The sequence below is a fragment of the Chiloscyllium plagiosum genome, chromosome 10 (genome assembly GCF_004010195.1).
Source record: "Chiloscyllium plagiosum isolate BGI_BamShark_2017 chromosome 10, ASM401019v2, whole genome shotgun sequence".
Lineage (NCBI taxonomy): Eukaryota > Metazoa > Chordata > Chondrichthyes > Orectolobiformes > Hemiscylliidae > Chiloscyllium > Chiloscyllium plagiosum.
The window spans coordinates 1,894,715-1,915,059 of record NC_057719.1 but is presented as its reverse complement, the minus strand read 5'-3'; the positions used below and the strand labels follow the sequence as shown (position 1 = coordinate 1,915,059).

General features: G+C 45.4%; 1 protein-coding gene across 2 annotated transcripts in view; it reads right to left on the bottom strand.

Annotated features, from left to right (window-relative positions):
• Positions 1-9,989, bottom strand: part of nudt14 (nudix (nucleoside diphosphate linked moiety X)-type motif 14) — an 89,680-nt gene extending 79,691 nt beyond the window's left edge. The window contains exons 1-2 of one of the 2 annotated variants that reach the window (XM_043696902.1): positions 9,862-9,989; positions 4,148-4,229 (exon numbers count right to left, since the gene is read on the bottom strand). In XM_043696902.1, coding sequence (XP_043552837.1) covers positions 4,148-4,229; positions 9,862-9,925 — 146 coding nt within the window. In that variant the 5' untranslated portion in view covers positions 9,926-9,989. Of the gene's footprint in view, positions 1-4,147; positions 4,230-9,861 lie in introns of those variants that run through there. The other variant, XM_043696904.1, reaches the window with a different exon arrangement.
• Positions 9,990-20,345: the final 10,356 nt, after the last annotated feature.

Sequence of the window (20,345 nt, the reverse complement as noted above, 5' to 3'; positions counted from 1 at the left end):
TGCACTGTCCCCCATCGAACACTCCCAGGACAGGGACAGCACAGGGTTAGATACAGAGTAAAGTTCCCTCTACATTGTCCCCCATCGAACACTCCCAGGATAGGGACAGCACGGGGTTAGATACAGAGTAAAGCTCCCTCTACACTCTCCCCATCAAACACTCCCAGGACAGGGACAGCATGGGGTTAGGTACAGAGTAAAGCTCACTCTACACTGTCTCCATCGAACACTCCCAGGACAGGGACAGCACAGGGTTAGATACAGAGTAAAGCTCCCTCTACACTGTCCCCATCAAACACTCCCAGGACAGGGACAGCACAGGGTTAGATACAGAGTAAAGCTCTCTCTACTCTTTTAAACTTGAGGTTAAACCTCCCTTACTTTTTTAATCTGAAAGTAAAGGTCTCTCAACACAGTCCCCATCAAATACACCCAGGATCAGGTACAGCACGGGGTTAGATGTAGAGTAAAGCTCCCTCTATACTGTTCTACCAAATACATCTTGGCATATGATCACAGATATTAGGAGCAAGAGTTAACAGTCAGCCCCTTGACACTGCTCTGTCATTCAATGAGATCCTTGATGCTCTGATTACTCCACATTCCTGTCTACCCATCACTCTTTTTCTTATCAAGAATGAATCTACCTTTGCCTTCAAAATACACAAGGACTCTGCTTCAAGCACCTTTTTATGAAGAGTTTTAAAATCTTGCAACCATCTGAGAGGAAAATATGCTACCTGATCGCTGCTCTGAATAGATTTGTAAACAGTGACCCCTCGTTCTAGATTCTCCTGAAAAGTAAACATCCTCCACACATCCGCCCTAGTCAAGTCCCCGCAGGGTTTTATAAATTTCAATCAAGCTATCTCTTGCTGTTCGAAACTCCAGTAGATACAAGCCTAGTCTGTCCAACCATTCTCAAAATACAACCCACCTACTCCCGGAAAATAGCCAATATAACATTCCGGAAAGGAAAGAAACAGAACACAGAAAACTATAGGCCAGTTAGCCTAACATCCTTCATAAGCAAACTGCTAGAACACATTATAAAGGAGGTTAGAGCAGGACAATCAGAATGTGAACAGGCAGAATCAACATGGCTTTGTGAAAAGGAAATTATGTTCAAATAAGTTTTAACTTTTTTGAGGTATAGCACATGAGGTGGATGAATGGGAACCAGTATAGAGTCACAGATGTACAGCATGGAAAGCGACCCTTCGATCCAACTCTGCATGGCAACCAGATATCCTAAATTAATCTAGTCCAATTTGCCAGCACTTGGCCCACATCCCTCTAAAGCCTTCCTATACATATACCCACCCAGATGCCTTTTAAATGTTGTCACTTCCTCTGGCAGTTCATTCCGTACACGTACCACCCTCTACGTGAAAAAGTTGCCTCTCTGATCTATTTTAAATTTTTTCCCCTCTCACCTTAAACCGACAACCTCTAGTTCTGAACTTCCCAACCCCAGGAAAAAGACCTTGTCTATTTACCTTTTACAATCCATGTCCCTCATAATTTTGTAAACCTCCGTACGGTCACCCCTCAGCCTCCGACGCTCCAGGGAAAACAGCCCCAGCCTATTCAACCTCTCCCTATAGCTCAAATCCTCCAACCCTGGCAACATCCTTGTAAATCTTTGCTGAACCCTTTCAAGTTTCACAACATCATTCCGATAGGAGGGAGACCAGAAATGCACACAGTATTCCAAAAGTGGCTTAACCAATGACCTGTACAGCGGCAGTACATGTGATATACTTGAATTGCCAAAAGCATTTAATAACATGTCATATCAAAGATTACTAAACAAGAGCAGATGGTGTACATGGTATACCATATATTTTAGCATGGATTAAGGATTGGCGAGCAACCAGGAAGCTTACAGCTGACGTATAAATGGGTCTTTTTCAGGTTGCTGGACTATCCCTAGTGGAATACTAAAGGAATCAGTAGGGGAGTCTCAAGTGTTTACAATCTATATCAATGACATGCAGGGACTGAATGAATGGACATAGAACATAGAACATAGAAGAATACAGCGCAGTACAGACCCTTTGGCCCTCGATGTTGCGCCGATCCAAGCCCACCTAACCTACACTAGCCCACTATCCTCCATATGCCTATCCAATGCCCGCTTAAATGCCCATAAAGAGGGAGAGTCCACCACTGCTACTGCAGGGCATTCCATGAACTCACGACTCACTGAGTAAAGAACCTACCCCTAACATCTGTCCTAAACCTACCACCCCTTAATTTAAAGCTATGCCCCCTTGGGTTGACGTAGTATGCTTGTGGGTTGGTGTGCCACTATGATTTCTAGTGGTCTGGTTGTCATTTCTGCTATTTTCTTAATGTAGGGCAGGGTGACCAGTTTATTAGGATGTACATTGTCCTCTTGGCAGTGTCTATTCGGTAGGCATCGGCGGACGAAGCTGTTAGGGTATATCTTCTTTATGAAGACCTTGTAAGGTGTTCTTCCTCATTTTTGTGTACACAAGGTCTTCGTAAACAATGGATACTCCAACAGCACCATACCAGGCAACATCCTGGTAAACCTCCTCTGCACCCGTTCCAGTGCCTCCACATCCTTCCTATAGTATGGTGACCAAAACTGTACACAATACTCCAGATGCGGCCGCACAAGAGACTTATACAACTGCAACATGACCTCAGTACTCCGAACTCAATTCCTCTACCAATAAAAGCCAGTACGCCATATGCCTTCTTTACCGCACTATTTACCTAGGTGGCAACTTTCAAAGATCTGTGTACAGGGACACCAAGATCCCTCTGCTCATCCACACTACCAAGTATCCGACCATTAGCCCAGTACCCCATCTTTTTGTTACTCTTACCAAAGTGAATCACCTCACACTTAGCTACATTGAACTCCATTTGCCACCTTTCTGCCCAGTTCTGCAGCTTATCTACATGGATGATGGTAAGACGAGTCAGGGGCACATCGATATTATGAAGGAGGGGGTGTTAGATGTCTTGAAACATTAAGGTAAATAGTTTCCCAGGGCTTGATGGGATCTATCCTCGGATACTGAAGGAGGCAACGGAGGAGATTGCAGGCATCTTGACAGAGATCTTAGTATCCTCTTTAGGTACAGGCAAGGTCTCAGAAAATTGGAGAATAGACAATGGTGTCCCTTTGTTTAAGCAGGGCAAAAGGGATAGTCCAGGAAATTATAGGCTAGTCCAAATCAATGGCATGAAAATTATTGGAGAAAATTCTCAGGGACAGGATTGATTCGCATTTGGAAAAAAATGGGTTTATTAGAGATAGTCAGCATGGCTTTGTGTAGGGTGTCTTGCTTGAGTTTTTAAATGAAGATGTTTGATGAGGATTGGGTAGTTTAACGGAGAGGTACAAGGCAAGTTTTTGTTTTTACAAAGGGAAAGGTAAGGACCTGGAACGTGCTGCCATTGGAGGTGCTAGACGCAGGTATGTTGACCAAGTTTAAAAGACATTTAGACAGAGCCCTGAAGAGACAGAGAATAAAGGGATACAGACCACGTGCAGGTAGATAGGATTAGTGTAGAATGACATCAAGGTATGCTCAGACATGGTGGGCCAAAGGGTCTGTTCCTGTGTTATACTGTTCTCTGTACGGCAGCTACATTTACCAATAACACCAAGGTAAATATGTTATGAAGAGTAAATAGAGATTCTACAAGAATACAACAGTAAGGGGATCAAAGATTACAGGGCAAAGGCAGGAAAGTGAAGTTGAAGGTGATCAGAACAGCCATGATCTCACTGAATGGTGGAACAGACTCAATGGGCTGAATGGCCTACTGCTGCTCCTCCATCTGATGGTCTGAGATGTAAGATAGGGTAACTGGGAAGACAAAAGTTTGCCAAAGGAGTATAATGTTGGAAAATGAGGAAAAATGTAAACATCTTCACTTTGGCAGGAAAACAGACAAGCAATGTGCTCTTTAATGGAGTGAGATTCTGGAACTAGGTTCGACAGAGGGCTCTGGGTGTCCTGGTACATGAATCCCATCAGTTAGTACGTATGCACCGCAGGTAATTAGGAATGCAAACGCAATGTTGGCGTTTGGGGTGATGGTGATAGAACATAAAGAAGGTTTTACTGTAACCATTTCAGAAATTGCTGGTCAAACTCACAGGTCTGGCAGCATCTGTGGAGGGAGAACCAGAGTTTTCAGTTCAACGATATTCTTCAGATTTTGCTGTAGCAGTATAGGGCCTTAATTAGATATATTTAGATTACTTACAGTGTGGAAACAGGCCCTTTGGCCCAACAAGTCCACACCGACCCACCAAAGTGCAACCCACCCAGACCCATTCCCCTACATTTACCCCTTCACCTAACACTACAGGAAATTTAGCATGGCCAATTCACCTAACCTGCATATTTTTGGATTATGGGAGGAAACCGGAGCACCTGGAGGAAACCCACACAGACACGGGGAGAATGTGCAAACTCCACACAGAGAGTCACCCTGAGGCGGGAATTGAACCCAGGTCTCTGGCGCTGTGAGGCAGCAGTGCTAACCACTGGGCCACCGTGCTGCCCACTAATTAAATCACATCTGGTATATCTTTTACAGTTTTGGCTTCCTTTCATTTTAAATGGATTTAATTCAAATCAGTTCACAGGAGGTAAGCTTGACTCAATCTGGGATTGGGGGGGTGGTTATCCTTTGAGGAGAGTTTGGACTGGATGGGGCTGTGCTCCTTGAGGTTGAGAAGAATGCAATCTCACTGAATCGTACAAAATCTTAATGGGATTTGACAGGGTGGATACTAAGAGGAAGTTTCCCCGGTTGGGGAGACTAGAGCACAGTTTAAGAATGAGAAGTCAGTGTTTTAAGACAGACAAGGAGAAAAGGTTTCCTCTCAGAGGGCTATGAAGAGAGTGGAGGGTGGATCAGTAATATAATCAATGCTGAATCAGACAGACTTTTGATGGACAAGGGAGTCAGGGGCTGAGGGAAGTTTGAGAAGATACCACAACTCGATCAGCCATGATCTTTTTGAATGGCAGTGCAGGCTTGAGGGGCTGTCTGCTCCTAAGCCCTATGTACAGGTCTACAGTAACACTTACAATGTCCCAAGTATTCTGTCTAACACATTCTCAGAGCACCCTCTACTGTTGAGTTGTCAAATATTTCCCCACACCAGACGTGGATTGCTCTGTCGAATCTCAAGGAGTTCTGGGCCAGTCCTCGTTCCACAGTTGGCTGACAGTATTCATTTCAGTTACAGTCCTTCCCAACAGAGACAAGCCATCCCCTCAGCTGTGAAGCCATACACAGAACCATTTCCTCATCTTCCCATCAGCACCAAGCTTTGGACAGAGTAAACTCCCAATTCAGTTCTGTGGGTCCCCCTCAGAGTCAAAGGGTAATGCTCAGGTGAATGCTGTGGTCTGGTGTTACTAACATGCTGCTGTGGGCTGGATGTTAGTGGACGCAGTCAGAAATGATGGGTTAGAGCAGGTGAAAAGGCATGAGGAGGCTCTGGAACCTAGCCAAGATGTTTTCTCTCTCTGCCCCCTTTAGTAGTGAATGATGTGATGTGAGTTTAACCCAATAAGGGGGAATTACCCAAAGTTTGAACCCTCCTGTGTGTAGCCTACTGACTGAGCAGTTAGTGGGTAGGAAAACTGGGGGGGGGGAGGGTGAAGCAAACGCTTCCTCTCCTGTTCACAATCCATGTACCCTCACCACACATGAAGAGAACAGAAATCAGAATTAACGTTTCAGGTCCGATGACCCTTCCTCAGAACTGGCGGATGCTGCCAGACCTGCTGAGTTTTCCAGCAACTTCTGTTTTTGTTTCTGATTTATAGCATCTGCAGTTCTTTCGGTATTTACAAAGTGTATCCTCGCCAGGGTCAAACAGCTTCATTATACTCAGTGCTCAGGCTCACACGGTTGGAACTGAAGATAGCAACAGGGCAACACCACACATACTGTGGTAACAGAGGGCAGTCAATCAGTGTCTGTCAAAGAGGAGGCAAGTGGCATTCAGAAACACTGGAGTGAAAGGGGAGACAGAGATAAAACTAGGTATAGGGGTTCCCAATTTACAAAAGCCAACTTATGATGGCTCATACTTACTAATGCGATCCTGTACATGGGGAATTTTAAAGAGCTGACATGTAGACATTTCCCTGTACATGGGGAATTTTAAAGAGCTGACATGTAGACATTTCCTGTACTTAGGAACAGCTGTTTCCATCACCCAGCAATGTTTTCTACCTTGTATATGGCCTCCAGAATGGAACCTGTTCACAATCCAGGGACCCTCTGTATCAGTTTACATTCCCTACAGTATGGAAACAGGCCCTATGGCTCAATAAGTCCACACCGACCTTCCGAAGAGTAGCTCACCCTGACCCATTCCCTTATCCTGTATTTTCCTCTGACCAATGCGCCTAACACAACGGGCAATTTAGCACGGCCAATTCACCTAACCTGCACAGGTTTGGATTGTGGAAGGAAACCGGACCACCCAGAGGCAACCCACACAGATACGGGGAGGATATGCAAACCCCACACAGACAGTCGCCTGAGGCAGGAATCGAACCCGGGTCCTTGGTGCTGCGAGGCAGCAGTGCTAACCACTGAGCCACCGTGCTGCCCCATATCAGTAACTGAAAGATTCCCTGCTCCAGGCTCAGCAAGGGCTGAGGTTGCATTCCTGGGAGAGACGCAGTATTGTAGTCAGCGAGAAAGGTCCTGCAGGGTTAGCTTCACAATGACAAGGAGCCAGCAGAGCGAGGAGGGCTGAAAGCCAATGCTCTCATCAGAAGCCGTTGCTTGTCTCATTGTGCAGTTTAAGTTGTGAGTCAGACAAAAGGAGAGCATGACCAAGAGAAAGAGACAAAGCAAATGGCTTGTGTAAAATGTAGCCAGAATTACTGACATTAACCATAGAGTCATTGAGATATACAGCATGGAAGCAGACCCTTCAGTCCAACTCATCCATGCTGACCAGATATCCTAGATAAATCTAGTTCCATTTGCAAGCATTTGGCCCATATCTCTCTAAACCTTTCCTATTCATGGGTGGCGTCTTATTATCAACTCCCTCCAAACCCCATCACCACCCAGACTGCATGCTCAAAGTTATCAACAACAACATCTTGCCCAATGGTAGATACCGTGAGGCAGTGGTAACATAATTGAACTACTAAACCAGAGGCTTAGGTTAATACACTGAAGATGTGGGTTCAAACCCCACCACAGCAGGTGGTAAAATTTACAATTAATCATATAAACTCCGGAATTGAAAATTCGGCTCAGTAATAGTGACAATGAAACAATCAATTGCTGTAAAACAAAAACAATCCAGTTCATTAGTGACCTTTAGAGAAGGCAATCTGCCAACCACACACCCATTCTGGCCTATCTGCGACTCCAAACCCACAGCAATGTGGTTGGCTTTTAAAGCCTACTGAAGTGGTCAAGCAAACCATCCAGCTCAAGGGCAATTAGAGTTGGGCAACAAATACTGGGGTTACCAGCAATGCCCACATCCATGAAAGAATAAAGAAAACTACATTCTATTGTGCATCTACAAAGTTTAAGATCGAGGTGATTAATTAACTGCATATGGCAGCACATTTAAATTGGTCATCTCACATGTGTAATCACACAAACGAGAGGAGCAAACAGGCCAGGACCTGGGAATGTAACCTGAACCCATTACAACTTTGGGACATTCTGTATAGTGGCAACACACTGGCTTCAACTTGACAATGTGGAAACTTGCACATTGACCCGTCCTGTGAAAGTAGGAAAAAGTTAAACCAGCCACTTATGACTCGATCAGTCTACTGTCAGCAAAGTGACACAAGAGGCTGTCAACACTGCTATCAAGTGAGATTACTTAGCACTAACATTGCTCAAGGAGCTCAACACTGTCCAGGACAAACCAGCCACTTAATTGGTTTAATAGCCCACACACCACCTTCAATGTTCACTGTTTCCACAGTGATACTGGGGTGTGCTGTATAGAGGCAGTATTGCAGCAAGTTACCAAGCTTCCTTCCAAACCCACAGCCATTACCACATACAAGAACAAGGACAACTCCATGGGAACACTGCTACATGCAAGCTCCCCTCCAAATTACACACTATCCTGTTTTGGAAATATATCACTTTTCCTCCATTAGTGCTGGGACAAAATCCTGGAATTCCCTTCCTAATGGCATCGAGGGTCTACCTACTCCGGAGAATCTAGATCTAAGTTATACAGTAGAAGCCCTAAAGTGTGGAAAGAGGCCATTCAGCCCATCGACTCCACACCAACCCTCCAAACAGCATTCCACCCAGACCCAGTTCCCCACTCTATTCCTGTAACATTTACCATGGCTAACCCACCCAGTGTGCACATCCCTGGACACTACGACACTTGGAATATTGTGTCCAGTTCTAGTCGCCCCATTATAGGAAGTGTGTAGATGCTTTTGAGAGGGTGCAGCGGAGATTTACCAGGATGCTGCCTGGACTGGAGGGCATGTCTTATGAAAAGAGATTGAGAGAGCTGGGACTTTTCACACTGGAGAGAAGAAGGATGAGAGGTGACATGATAGAGGTGTATAAGGTAATGGGACACACAAGTAGAGTAGATAGCCAGAGACTTTTCCCAAGTGCAGAATTGGCTGTCACGAAGGGGCATAATTTTAAGGTGATTGGAGGAAGGTTTTGGGGAGATGTCAGAGGGAGGTTCTTTACACAGAGAGTGGTGGGTGCGTGGAATGCACTGCCAGCAGTGGGAGTAGAGTCAGAGAAATTAGGGACATTTAAGTGACTACTTGACAAGCACATGGACGGCAATAAATTGAGGGATGTATAGGTTAGGTTGATCTTAGGTTAAGATAAATGCTCAGCACAACATCATGGGCCAAAGGACCTGTACTGTGCTGTACTGTTCTATGTTCTAATCCACCTAACCTGCACATCTTTGGACTGTGGGAGGAAACTGGAGCACCCGGAGGAAAAGCACACCGACACAGGGAGAATGTGCAAACTCGAAAAGCCGAATGGCCTTCCCTCGTTTGTATGTTTATACTGTAATGGTTGAACAAGGCAGTTCACCATCACCTTCTAAAGGGGCAATTAAGGAGGGGTTATAAGTGCTTGCATTGCTGACAACACTCATATTCCAAACACAAGTAAGTCTGAACACTGCACCCTTAATTTTCAACATGTCTGGTGAAAGGAACTGCAAAGGATTGTGTATAATCCCAACTGAATAGAGTGCATGGAAGCACAATAAGTTGATGCTTTGAGCAACAGAGGAGAACCCTTCAGACAAACACTCTGATTCCTGATTGATATTCTGCCAATAAAATCAGCACATCCCATGGCTGGAAGGGCGCAGTACTCCACCTCTGGATCTTGCACCTGAATCATCACTACCGCCCACAGTCCAGACCCGGGTCTTGGTTAACTCCAGGTATCCAGACCCAGATCCTAATAAACACTCACAGACAATACCCGGATCCCTGTTAAGTCCCGGAATCCATACCTAGATCCCCATTAACGCCCAAAGTCTGTACGTGGATCCTAGTTAACTCCCAGAGTCCATAACCGTATCCCCAATAACACAAATAGCCAATCACTCCCAGAGTTTGTACCCAGATCACCAATAACACTTGGAATCCATACCAGATCCCCAATTACTCCCGCAGGCCGTTCCTGGATCCCTAATAACACCTGGACTCTGTACCCGGATCCCCGGTCACTCCCACAATCCGTACCTGGATCCTCATTAAATCCCATAGTCCATAACCAGATTCCCAATCATTCCCAAATTCCATTCCCGGATCCCTAGTGTTATGAAGGTGTAGAGAGGTACTGTACCTTTAAGAGAGTTGAAAGCTAGCAAGGACTTAGAGAGGCACACAGAGTACTGGAATATTAACATTGCAACATTTGGTCCAGCAGCTAGCAGTATCTGGGTTGCTATGAGACAAAACAAATTCAAATTCAGCCAATCAGTTTAAATTATGTCCCAAGATATTAAACTCCAATCAAGTTTGAAATTGATATTTTGACAATATTAAAATGAATGAAACGATTCGATGCTTTGGAGTATAAATATTAAATAAATTTAACATTTGGGGGAGAACTGCCAAGCCACCAATATATATAGACTGCCCGCAGAATAGCTCTCTTAAAGGTACCTTTATCAATCAACAACCTGTGAATCAGAATCCCTAAGAAGAAAAGAAGAATGAGGAAGATACAAAGAGAAGATTCAACAGCTAGCTGGTTTGGAAATTTGAATTTTTTGGTAAGTCTTAATCGGGGGGTTTATCTGACCAGTATTACAGACGGGAAAGTAAACGATAGGTTAGAAAAGCAGTTGTAAATAGTTGTTAGTTAATTATTCGCTGTTAGACTTTAAAAAATAAAGTTGTTAATTTTTACTTCAAATAGTGACGTTTGGCGTCAGAAAAAGAGAGGAGAGAGGAAGACAGAGAGACAGAGAGAGGGGAAAAAGAAACAGACAGAAAGTTCTTAGCTGAGCAAAAAGAGAGAGATTTTGAACTTGAGAAGATGAGACTTAGTCAGCAAAGTCAAGTTAACAGGATGGAGATTAAAAGAGATGGTAGTAGTATGTACAAAAATGTAAAAACTCTGCCACATTTCTATGAGAAAGATGTTGAAGCCCTCTTTACTTCACTGAAAAATTGGCTAGGCAGATGGAATGGTCTGAGGATTTATGGGTAATGCTAGTTCAGACTAAACTGGTAGACAGAGCAATGAGGTACTTGCCACCCCAGACAAGGGGTCAAGAGATTACGAAGAGATTAAACAGGCTACTTTAGGTGCTTATGAATTGGTACCAGAAGCATATAGACAGCGGTTCAGAAACATAAAGAAGGAACCAGGTCAGACTTATGTTGAGTTTGAAAGAATTAAACATTGTCATTTTGATAGATGGATGCGTGCTTTAAAAATAGATAGGGCTTATGAGGCTCTAAGAGAGATTATTCTGCTAGAGGAGTTTAAAAACTCACTTCCAGAGATGGTAAGAATTCACATGGAGGAACAGAAAGTTCAGGAAGTGCGAAGGGCATCAGAATTAGCTGATGAATACATGTTGGTGCATAAGGCAAGATTCCAGCCAGAATTTCATCTTGTGAGGGATAGAAGTTGGGAGAAGGGGAGATCCTACACTATGAAAGAAAGAGTAGAGAACACAGGTGAGAATTTACCACAGGTTAAAAAAGAAGCCCAAGAGAGTGGAAAGGAGGTGAAAGGCCTCAGGTATTTTCACTGGAATGGAGTGGGACACAGAAAATTACACACTGTAATTTCAGAAGGGCATTGGGAAAAGGTGTTCCCACTGTGAGAAGGTGGGACATGTAAAGTCACAGAGCTGGTCATTAAAGAAAAGCACTGTGGGAAAAGATGTGGTAAAGAAGCCAAGATGATGGCATTAGTGAAGGTAGTAAAGGAGACCCCAAGAAGAGCTGAGGAGCTGCAGGTGAGTGCACAGCCCAGGCAGGGGCTGGATATGGAGTTAGTACCTGATCTCTACAAAGAATTCACCTCTCTGGGTAAAGTTTACTCAGGAAGAACAGGGAGAAAAGGACAAGAAGTTATAATTTTGAGAGATACAGGGTCTAACCAGTCGCTGACAGTGAGAGATGAGAGAATATGCACTCCGCCTGATCTGTTACCTGAAAATGTGATAATTTGTGGGATAGATGACAGAAATTTCACATTCTCCTGTGTAAGATCAGGTTGGAGTGCCAACTCCAGACTGGGGAAGTTACTGTGGGAGTGACTGACAGAGTGTCAGTTCCAGGAATTCAGTTTGTTCTTGGGAATGATTTGGCAGGATCCAAGGTGGGAGTGGTACCCCTTACTGTGGAGAAGCCCAAGGAAGACCAAGAAACTGAGGAGTTAAAACAGAAATATCCTGGTATTTTCCCAGACTGTGTAGTAACCAGAAATGGGCTAAAGTGCACCAGATTGTGTTGCCAGTAGGAGGTTACCTAGGGGTACAAAAGACTCAGGCTAAGGTACTAAAACATTTTTATTGGCCTCGAATGCACCAGGATGTGGTTAACATTTGCTGTACGTGTCATACATGCCAAATGGTAGGTAAGCCACAGGCGGTAATAAAACCAGACCCTTTGTTGCCAATTCCCACATTTGAAGAACCTTTCACGCGGGTTATAAGTGATTGTGGAGGTCCCCTCACAAGAACTAAAAGTAGGAATCAGAATTTGCTAACCATAATGGATGTGTCTACCAGATTTCCGGAGGCAATTCCATTATGGAGTATCAAGGCAAAAAGGGTAGTAGAGGAGTTAGTAACTTTCTTCACATGGGATGGGCTACCCAGAGAGATCCAGTCAGACTAAGGGTCAAACTTTACTGCTGGCTGTTTAAGGAGATTATGGATAAGCTTAGGTATACAGCACTTTAAATCCAGTGTGCATCATCTTGAATCCCAGGGAGCTTTAGAAAGGGGGCATCAGACCTTGAAGACCACGTTAAGAACGTACTGTCAAGATTACCCGAATGATTGGGATAAAGGTATCCCATTCGTATTGTTTACCATTAGAGATGCCCCAGAGAGAATACAGCCCCTTAAAGATCAACAAGGCAGCCTTTGTGTGGAGCCACAGGAGATGGGGGAGATACTAAATGAATATTTTGCATCAGTATTTACTGTGGAAAAGGATATGGAAGATATAGACTGTAGGGAAATAGATGGTGACATCTTGCAAAATGTCCAGATTACAGAGGAGGAAGTGCTGGATGTCTTAAAAGGCATAAAGGTGGATAAATCCCCAGGACCTGATCAGGTGTACCTGAGAACTCTGTGGGAAGCTAGAAAAGTGATTGCTGGGCCTCTTGCTGAGATATTTGTATCATTGATAGTCACAGGTGAGGTGCTGGAAGACCGGAGGTTGGAAACGTGGTGCCACTATTTAAGAAGGATGGTATGGACAAGCCAGGGAACTATAGACCAATGTGCCTGACATTGGTGGTAGGCAAGTTGTTGGAGGGATTTCTGAGGGACAGGATGTACATGTATTTGGAAAGGCAAGGACTGATTCGGGATAGTCAACATGGCTTTGTGCGTGGGAAATCATGTCTCACAAACTTGATTGAGTTTTTTGAGGAAGTAACAAAGAGGATTGATGAGGGCAGAGCAGTAGACGTGATCTATATATGAGAATCTGAAAGCTGAACACAGGTTGAAGTAACTAGTTGTAGTCAGAAACAACCATTTAATACATGCTCTTACTAACATAGGCTTATTGATGCACATAACATAACAAAATGGCTTCTAGGCTGCAAATTGACAATTCTGCTTAAAGCTGCTAAAAGCTGCATTCCTGAATTAAACATAGTGTGCTTTAACAAACATTAGCAGATAATGCTTCCCTGACAGCAGAGCAATAACTAGACTAGATAAAACATTACTAGCCATCCTAACTGACCTTGCAAGTGCAGATGGAGAAAATAGTTTTGGAAGATAAAGGTGCTTGGATGTGTTCCCAGGAAGTACTTTGGGCTAAGCTGCTGTCAATAATGTCATTTTATTAAATTTGATTGGTAATTGTTTGAATGCAGGCAAAAATGAGGACTGCAGATGCTGGAAATCAGTGTCTAGATGAGAGTGGCGCTAGAAAAGCACAGCAGGTCAGGCAGCATCCGACGAGCAGGCTCTGTAACCATGGCTGTACATCTTTTCCAAAAAAGATATAAAAATATCTTTGTCTTAAGCCACCTGTGCAGTTTCTCCTAGGGACATGGAAGTGTTTAACCTCTGTGTTGTTGGACAACCTGTACCCAGCCGTAGAATAAAGTGTGAAATCTTACAGAACCAGACTGAACTGCTACTGTTTATTGCCGGATCGTGGGATTTGTTTGGGGGGGGCGGGGGGGGATAGAGTCCAGGTCTTCATATGGACTTCAGGAAGGCGTTTGACAAGGCTCCCCATGGGAGACTGGTGAGCAAGGTTAGATCTCATAGAATACAGGGAGAACTAGCCATTTGGATACAGAACTGGCTCAAAGGTAGAAGACAGAGGGTGGTGGTGGAGGGTTGTTTTTCAGACTGGAGGCCTGTGACCGGTGGAGTGCCACAAGGATCGGTGCTGGGCCCTCTACTTTTCATCATTTATATAAATGATTTGGATGTGAGCATAAGAGGTATTACTTAGTAAGTTTGCAGATGACACCAAAATTAGAGGTGTAGTGGACAGCGAAGAGGGTTACCTCAGATTCAACAGGATCTTGACCAGATGGGCCAATGGGCTGAGAAGTGGCAGATGGAGTTTAATTTAGATATATGTGAGGTGCTGCATTTTGGGAAAGCAAATCTTAGCAGGACTTATACACTTAATGGTAAGGTCCTAGGGAGTGTTGCTGAACAAAAAGACCTTTTGTGCAGGTTCATAGCTCCTTGAAAGTGGAGTCGCAGGTAGATAGGATAGTGAAGGAGTTTGGTATGCTTTCCTTTATTGGTCAGAGTATTGAATACAGGAGTTGGGAGGTCATGTTGTGTCTGTACAGGACATTGGTTAGGCCACGTTTGGAATATTGCGTGCAATTCTGGTCTCCTTCCTATCGGAAAGATGTTGTGAAACTTGACAGGGTTCAGGAAAAGTTTATAAGAACGTTGCCAGGGTTGGAGGATTTGAGTTACAGGGAGAGGCTGAACAAGCTGGGCTGTTTTCCCCCGAGCATCGGAGGCTGAGGGGTGACCTTATAGAGGTTTATAAAATCATGAGGGGCATGGATAGGGTAAATAGACAAGGTCTTTTCCCTGGGGTCGGGGAGTCCAGAACTAGAGGGCATAGGTTTTAAATGAGAGGGGAAAGATATAAAAGAGACCTAAGGGGCAATGTTTTCACGCAGAGGGTGGTACGTGTATGGAATGAGCTGCCAGAGAAAGTGGTGGAGGCTGGTACAATTACAACATTTAAAGGCATCTGGATGGGTTTATGAATAGGAAGGGTTTGGATGGATAATGGTCGTTTGCTGGCAGGTGGGACTAGATTGGGTTGGGATATCGGGTCAGCATGGACAGGTTGGACCGAAGGGTCTGTTTCTGTGCTGTACATCTCTATGACTCTGTGACTCTATGACTATATTCAGTTTACTCCCTTCGAGTTACTATTCGAGTATGAAGTGAGAGGCCCTATGAAATTAATTAAAGAAAATTGACAGGACCAAAGTCGGAGATCTCACACTTACATTATGTGTCGGAGGTGAGGGAGAGACTAAATCAAGTGGGTGAGTTAGTTAAACAGTACCTAAAGAGGGCACAGTGCAGAATGAAGCAGGTGGTAGATAAAAGCTCTGAGACTCAGACGTTTTCCCGAGGGGATGACGTGTTAGTACCGTTACCAGTGATAGGAGATCCCTTCAAAGCCAGGTTTAGTGGTCCCTATCAAATTGAGAAAAAGTTGAGTCAGCTGAACTATCTAGAAAAGATGCCAGATAGAAAAAAAAGGTAAACGATATGCCATGTGAACGTGTTGAAACTCTATTATACAACAGAGAAAGAACTGGAGATACAGGTGTTAGTTACTGCCCCGCAGAATGAGGAATCAAATCCAGAGGATGTAGATATTGATGTGCCTCAAAATAGATTAAAAAATGAAGAAGTCCTTGAGGGGTGGGATAGGTTAGTAAGCTGTCTGTCTCTTGAGCATAGAACGCAGTTGAAAGATTTGTTTTTGTAGTGTATGTATAAGAATCAGATGGGGAGGACTAATGCTATTGTACATGAAGTAGCCGTAGGGAATACTGCTCCAAAAAAACAATACCCCTATTGGCTTAATCCTCTCAAAGCCAGACAGGTCCAGATGGAGGAGGAGGTCATCATCAAACCAAGCCAGGGCGAGTGGAGTTCACCGATTGTCTTAGTGCCCAAACCAGATGGGACTCAGCGATTCTGCGCGGAGTATCAGAAGGTCAATGCCATTACAAAATCGGACTCATATCCAATCCCGAGATTGGAGGACTGTATTGAGAAAGTCGGGCAAGCCAGTTACATCACCAAGTTGGACTTACTGCTTGGTTACTGGCAGGTACCTTTATCAGAGGCAGTGAAAGAAATGCCTGCGTTTGTAATCCCAAATGGGCTCTATCAGTTTAAAGCGATGCCCTTTGGAGTGAAGAACACACACCCGCCACATTCCAAAGACTCATGAACAGAGTTGTGTCTGGGTTAACAAACTGTGCAGTCTGTTTGGACGATGCAGTGATCTTTAGTAAGTCCTGGAAAGATCACATGGTACAGTTGGCAGAGCCTCTTTGGACGACTACGAGAAGCAAAATAGTAATAAACAAAACTGAATTCGCAAAAGCAGGGGTGACGTTCTTGGAACATAACATCCCAAGGAAGGTTGACCCCATGGAATGCAAAGATGAAGGCCATCGAGGAATTTCCACGACCAACCTCGAAGAAAGAGGGGCTTCGATTTTTAGGGCTCAGTGGATTCTATCGGAAGTTTGTTCCAAACTTCAGCAGTGTAGTGGCACCGTTAACCGATTTGCTGAAGAAGAACACAATGTTTTGGTGGACAGAACCATGCCAGGAGGCATTCGACCATTTGAAATCGATATTATCCACCAAACTCTTCAAACCCTTTTAAAGTTGCTGTCGATGATGGTGACATAGGAGTTGGAGCTGTACTGCTACAGGAAGATGAGGATGGGATTGAACTGCCAGTTGGTTACTTTTCAAAGAAACTCAACATCCCCCAGAGGAAATACTCCACGGTCGTGTTTAGTCCTGGCCTTACAACACTTGACGAACAATGTGTTGGAGACAATTGTGTGTACGGATCACAATCCTCCTTACATTCTTTGAATACTTTAATGACAAGAAAATGAGACTATTTCATTGGGGTCTTATGTTGCAGAGTTTTATTTGAAAAATCGTACATACCACAGGTCATAAGAATGTAATCACAGAGGCGTTAGTGTGAACTTAACTGATAAAGTATAGATAAGATACATCTATCTAATGTTTAAAATGCATAGGAAGAAGTTAAGGTGAACTTAGATTAAAGTTATGTTAATGTGTTTAAAGAATAGAAAAAATGACGCCACCTTTTCATTATGCTGGTTCATTTTTTCTTAAGGGGGGAAGTATTATGAAAGTGTAGACAGGTACTGTACCTTTAAGAGAGGTAAAAGCTAGCAAGGACTTAGAGAGGCATACAGAGTACTGAGAAATTTACAATGTAACATTTGTCCAACCGCTAGCAGTACTGAGGTTGTTATGAGACAAAAACAAATTAGAATTCAGCCAATCAGTTTAAATTATGTCCCAAGATACTAAACTCCAATCAAGTTTGAAATTGGTATTTTGACAATATTGAAACCAATGAAACGATCTGATGCTTTGGGGTATAAATACTTAACAAATTGAACAGTTGGGGGAGAACTACTAAGCCACCAACATATGCAGACTGCCCACAGAATTCTTTTATCAATGACCTGTCAAACAGAATCCCTCGCAAGAAGAAAAGAAGACTGAGGAAGATACAAAGTGAAGATTCAACAGCTAGCTGGTTTTGAAATTTGAATATTTTGGTAAATCTTAATTGGGGTCATTATCGGATCAGTATTATAAAAGGGAAAATAAAAGATAGGTTAGAGAAAGGAGTTGTAACTAGCCGTTAGTTAATTATTCTCAGTTAGACATTAACAAACACAGTAGCTAATTTTTACTTTAAATAGTGACTTTTGGGATAGTTCGTTGCCTCTTGAATTTGAACAGATTACAACATGCAGTAAACCTTTTCTGCGCTGCAGGTTTGAATTAGCAAGAGGGGTTTACCCCGTGTCATAATACCGATCTCTCCAACAGTCCATACCCCAATCCCAGATCGCTCACACAATCTCTACTCGGATCGCCAATCACTCCCACAGTCCAAACCCGGTCCCCGATCACTCACACAGTCCGTATCTCGATCCCCGATCACTCCCACAGTCCGTATCCCGATCCCCGATCTCTCCCACAGACCGTATCCTGATCACTCCCACAGTCCGTATCCCAATCTCTCCCACAGTCCGTACCCCGATCCCCGATCACTCCCACAGTCTGTATCCCGATCACTCCCACAGTCCGTATCCCGATCCCCGATCTCACCCACAGTCTGTATCCCGCTAACTCCCACAGTCCGTATCCCGATCCCCGATCTCTGCCACAGTCCGTATCCCAATCCACGATCACTCCCACAGTCCGTATCCCGATACCGATTGCTCCCACAGTCCGTATCCTAATCCCAATCACTCCCACAGTCCGTATCCCTATCACTCCCACAGTCCGTATCCCGATCTCTCCCACAGTCCGTATCCCGATCACTCCCACAGTCCGTACTCTGATCCCCGATCACTCCCACAGTCCGTATCCCTATCACCGATTGCTCCCACAGCCCGTATCCCGATCCCCGATCACTCCCACAGTCAATATCCCGATCACTCCCACAGTCCGTAACCCGATCCCCGATCACTCCCACAGTCCGTATCCCGAACTCTCCCACAGTCCGTATCCCGATCCCCGATCACTCCCACAGTCCGTATCCCGATCACTCCCACAGTACGTATCCCGATCACTCCCACAGTCCGTATCCCGATCCCTGATCATTTCTACAGTCCGTATCCCGATCCCCGATCTCTCCCACAGTCCGTATCCCAATTACTCCCACAGTCCGTATCCCGATCCCCGAACACTCCCACAGTCAGTATCCCGATCCCCGATCACTCCCACAGTCTGTATCCCGATTACTCCCACAGTCCATATCCCGATTCCCGATCACTCCCACAGTCCGTATCCCGATCACTCCCACAGTCTGTATCCCGATCACTCCCACAGTCCGTATCCTAATCCCCGATCACTCCCACAGTCCGTATCCCGATCCCCGATCTCTCCCACAGTCCTTATCCCGATCACTCCCACAGTCCATATCCCGATCCCCGATCTCTCCCACAGTCCGGATCCGGATCCCTGATCACTCCCACAGTCCGTATCCTGATCCCATTCACTCCCACAGTCCGTATCCCGATCACCGATCTCTCCCACAGTCCGTATCCTGATCACTCCGACAGTCCATATCCCGATCACACCCACACTCCGTATCCCGATCCCCGATCACTCCCATAGTCCGTATCCCGATCTCTCCCAGAGTCCGTATCCCGATCCCCGATCACACCCACAGTCCGTATCCCGATCAGTCTCACAGTCCGTATCCCGATCCCCGACCACTCCCACAGTCCGTTTTCCGATCACTCCCACAGTCCGTACCCCGATCCCCGATCACTCCCACAGTCAGTATCCCGATCCCCGATCACTCCCACAGTCCGTATCCCAATCCCCGATCACTCCCACAGTCCGTATCCCGAACTCCGATCACTCCCACAGTCCGTATCCCAATCAGTCCCACAGTCCGTATCCCGATCCCTGATCTCTCCCACAGTCCGTATCCCGATCACTCCCACAGTCCGTATCCTGATCCCCGATCTCTCCCACAGTCCGTATCTCGATCTCTCCCACAGTCAGTATCCCATCACCGATCACTCCCACAGTCCGTACCCAGATCCCTGATCGCTCCCACAGTCCGTATCCCGATCACCGATCGCTCCCACAGTCCGTATCCCGATCACCCCTCCAGTCCGTATCCCGATCACCGATCTCTCCTACAGTCCGTATCCCGATCACTCCCACAGTCCGTATCCCGATCCCCGATCACTCCCACAGTCTGTATCCCGATCGCTCCCACAGTCCGTAACCCGATCCCCGATCTCTCCTACAGTCCGTATCCCGATCACTCCCACAGTCCGTATCCTGATCCCCGATCTCTCGCACAGTCCGTATCCCGATCACTCCCACAGTCCGTATCCCGATCACTCCCACAGTCAGTATCCCATCCCCGATCACTCCCACAGTCCGTATCCCGATCTCTCCCACAGCCCATATCCCATCCCCGATCACTCCCACAGTCCGGATCGCGATCCCCGATCTCTCCCACAGTCCATATCAGGTCCCCGATCATTCCCACAGTCCGTATCCTGATCACTCCCACAGTCCGCATCCCAATCCCCGATCACTCCCACAGTCAGTATCACGATCACTCCCACTGTCCGTATCCCAATCCGATAACCCCACCATCCATATCCCGATCGCTCCCACAGTCGGTATCCCGGTCCCCGATCTCTCCCACAGTCCGTATCTCGATCTCTCCCACAGTCAGTATCCCATCACCGATCACTCCCACAGTCCGTACCCAGATCCCTGATCGCTCCCACAGTCCGTATCCCGATCACCGATCGCTCCCACAGTCCGTATCCCGATC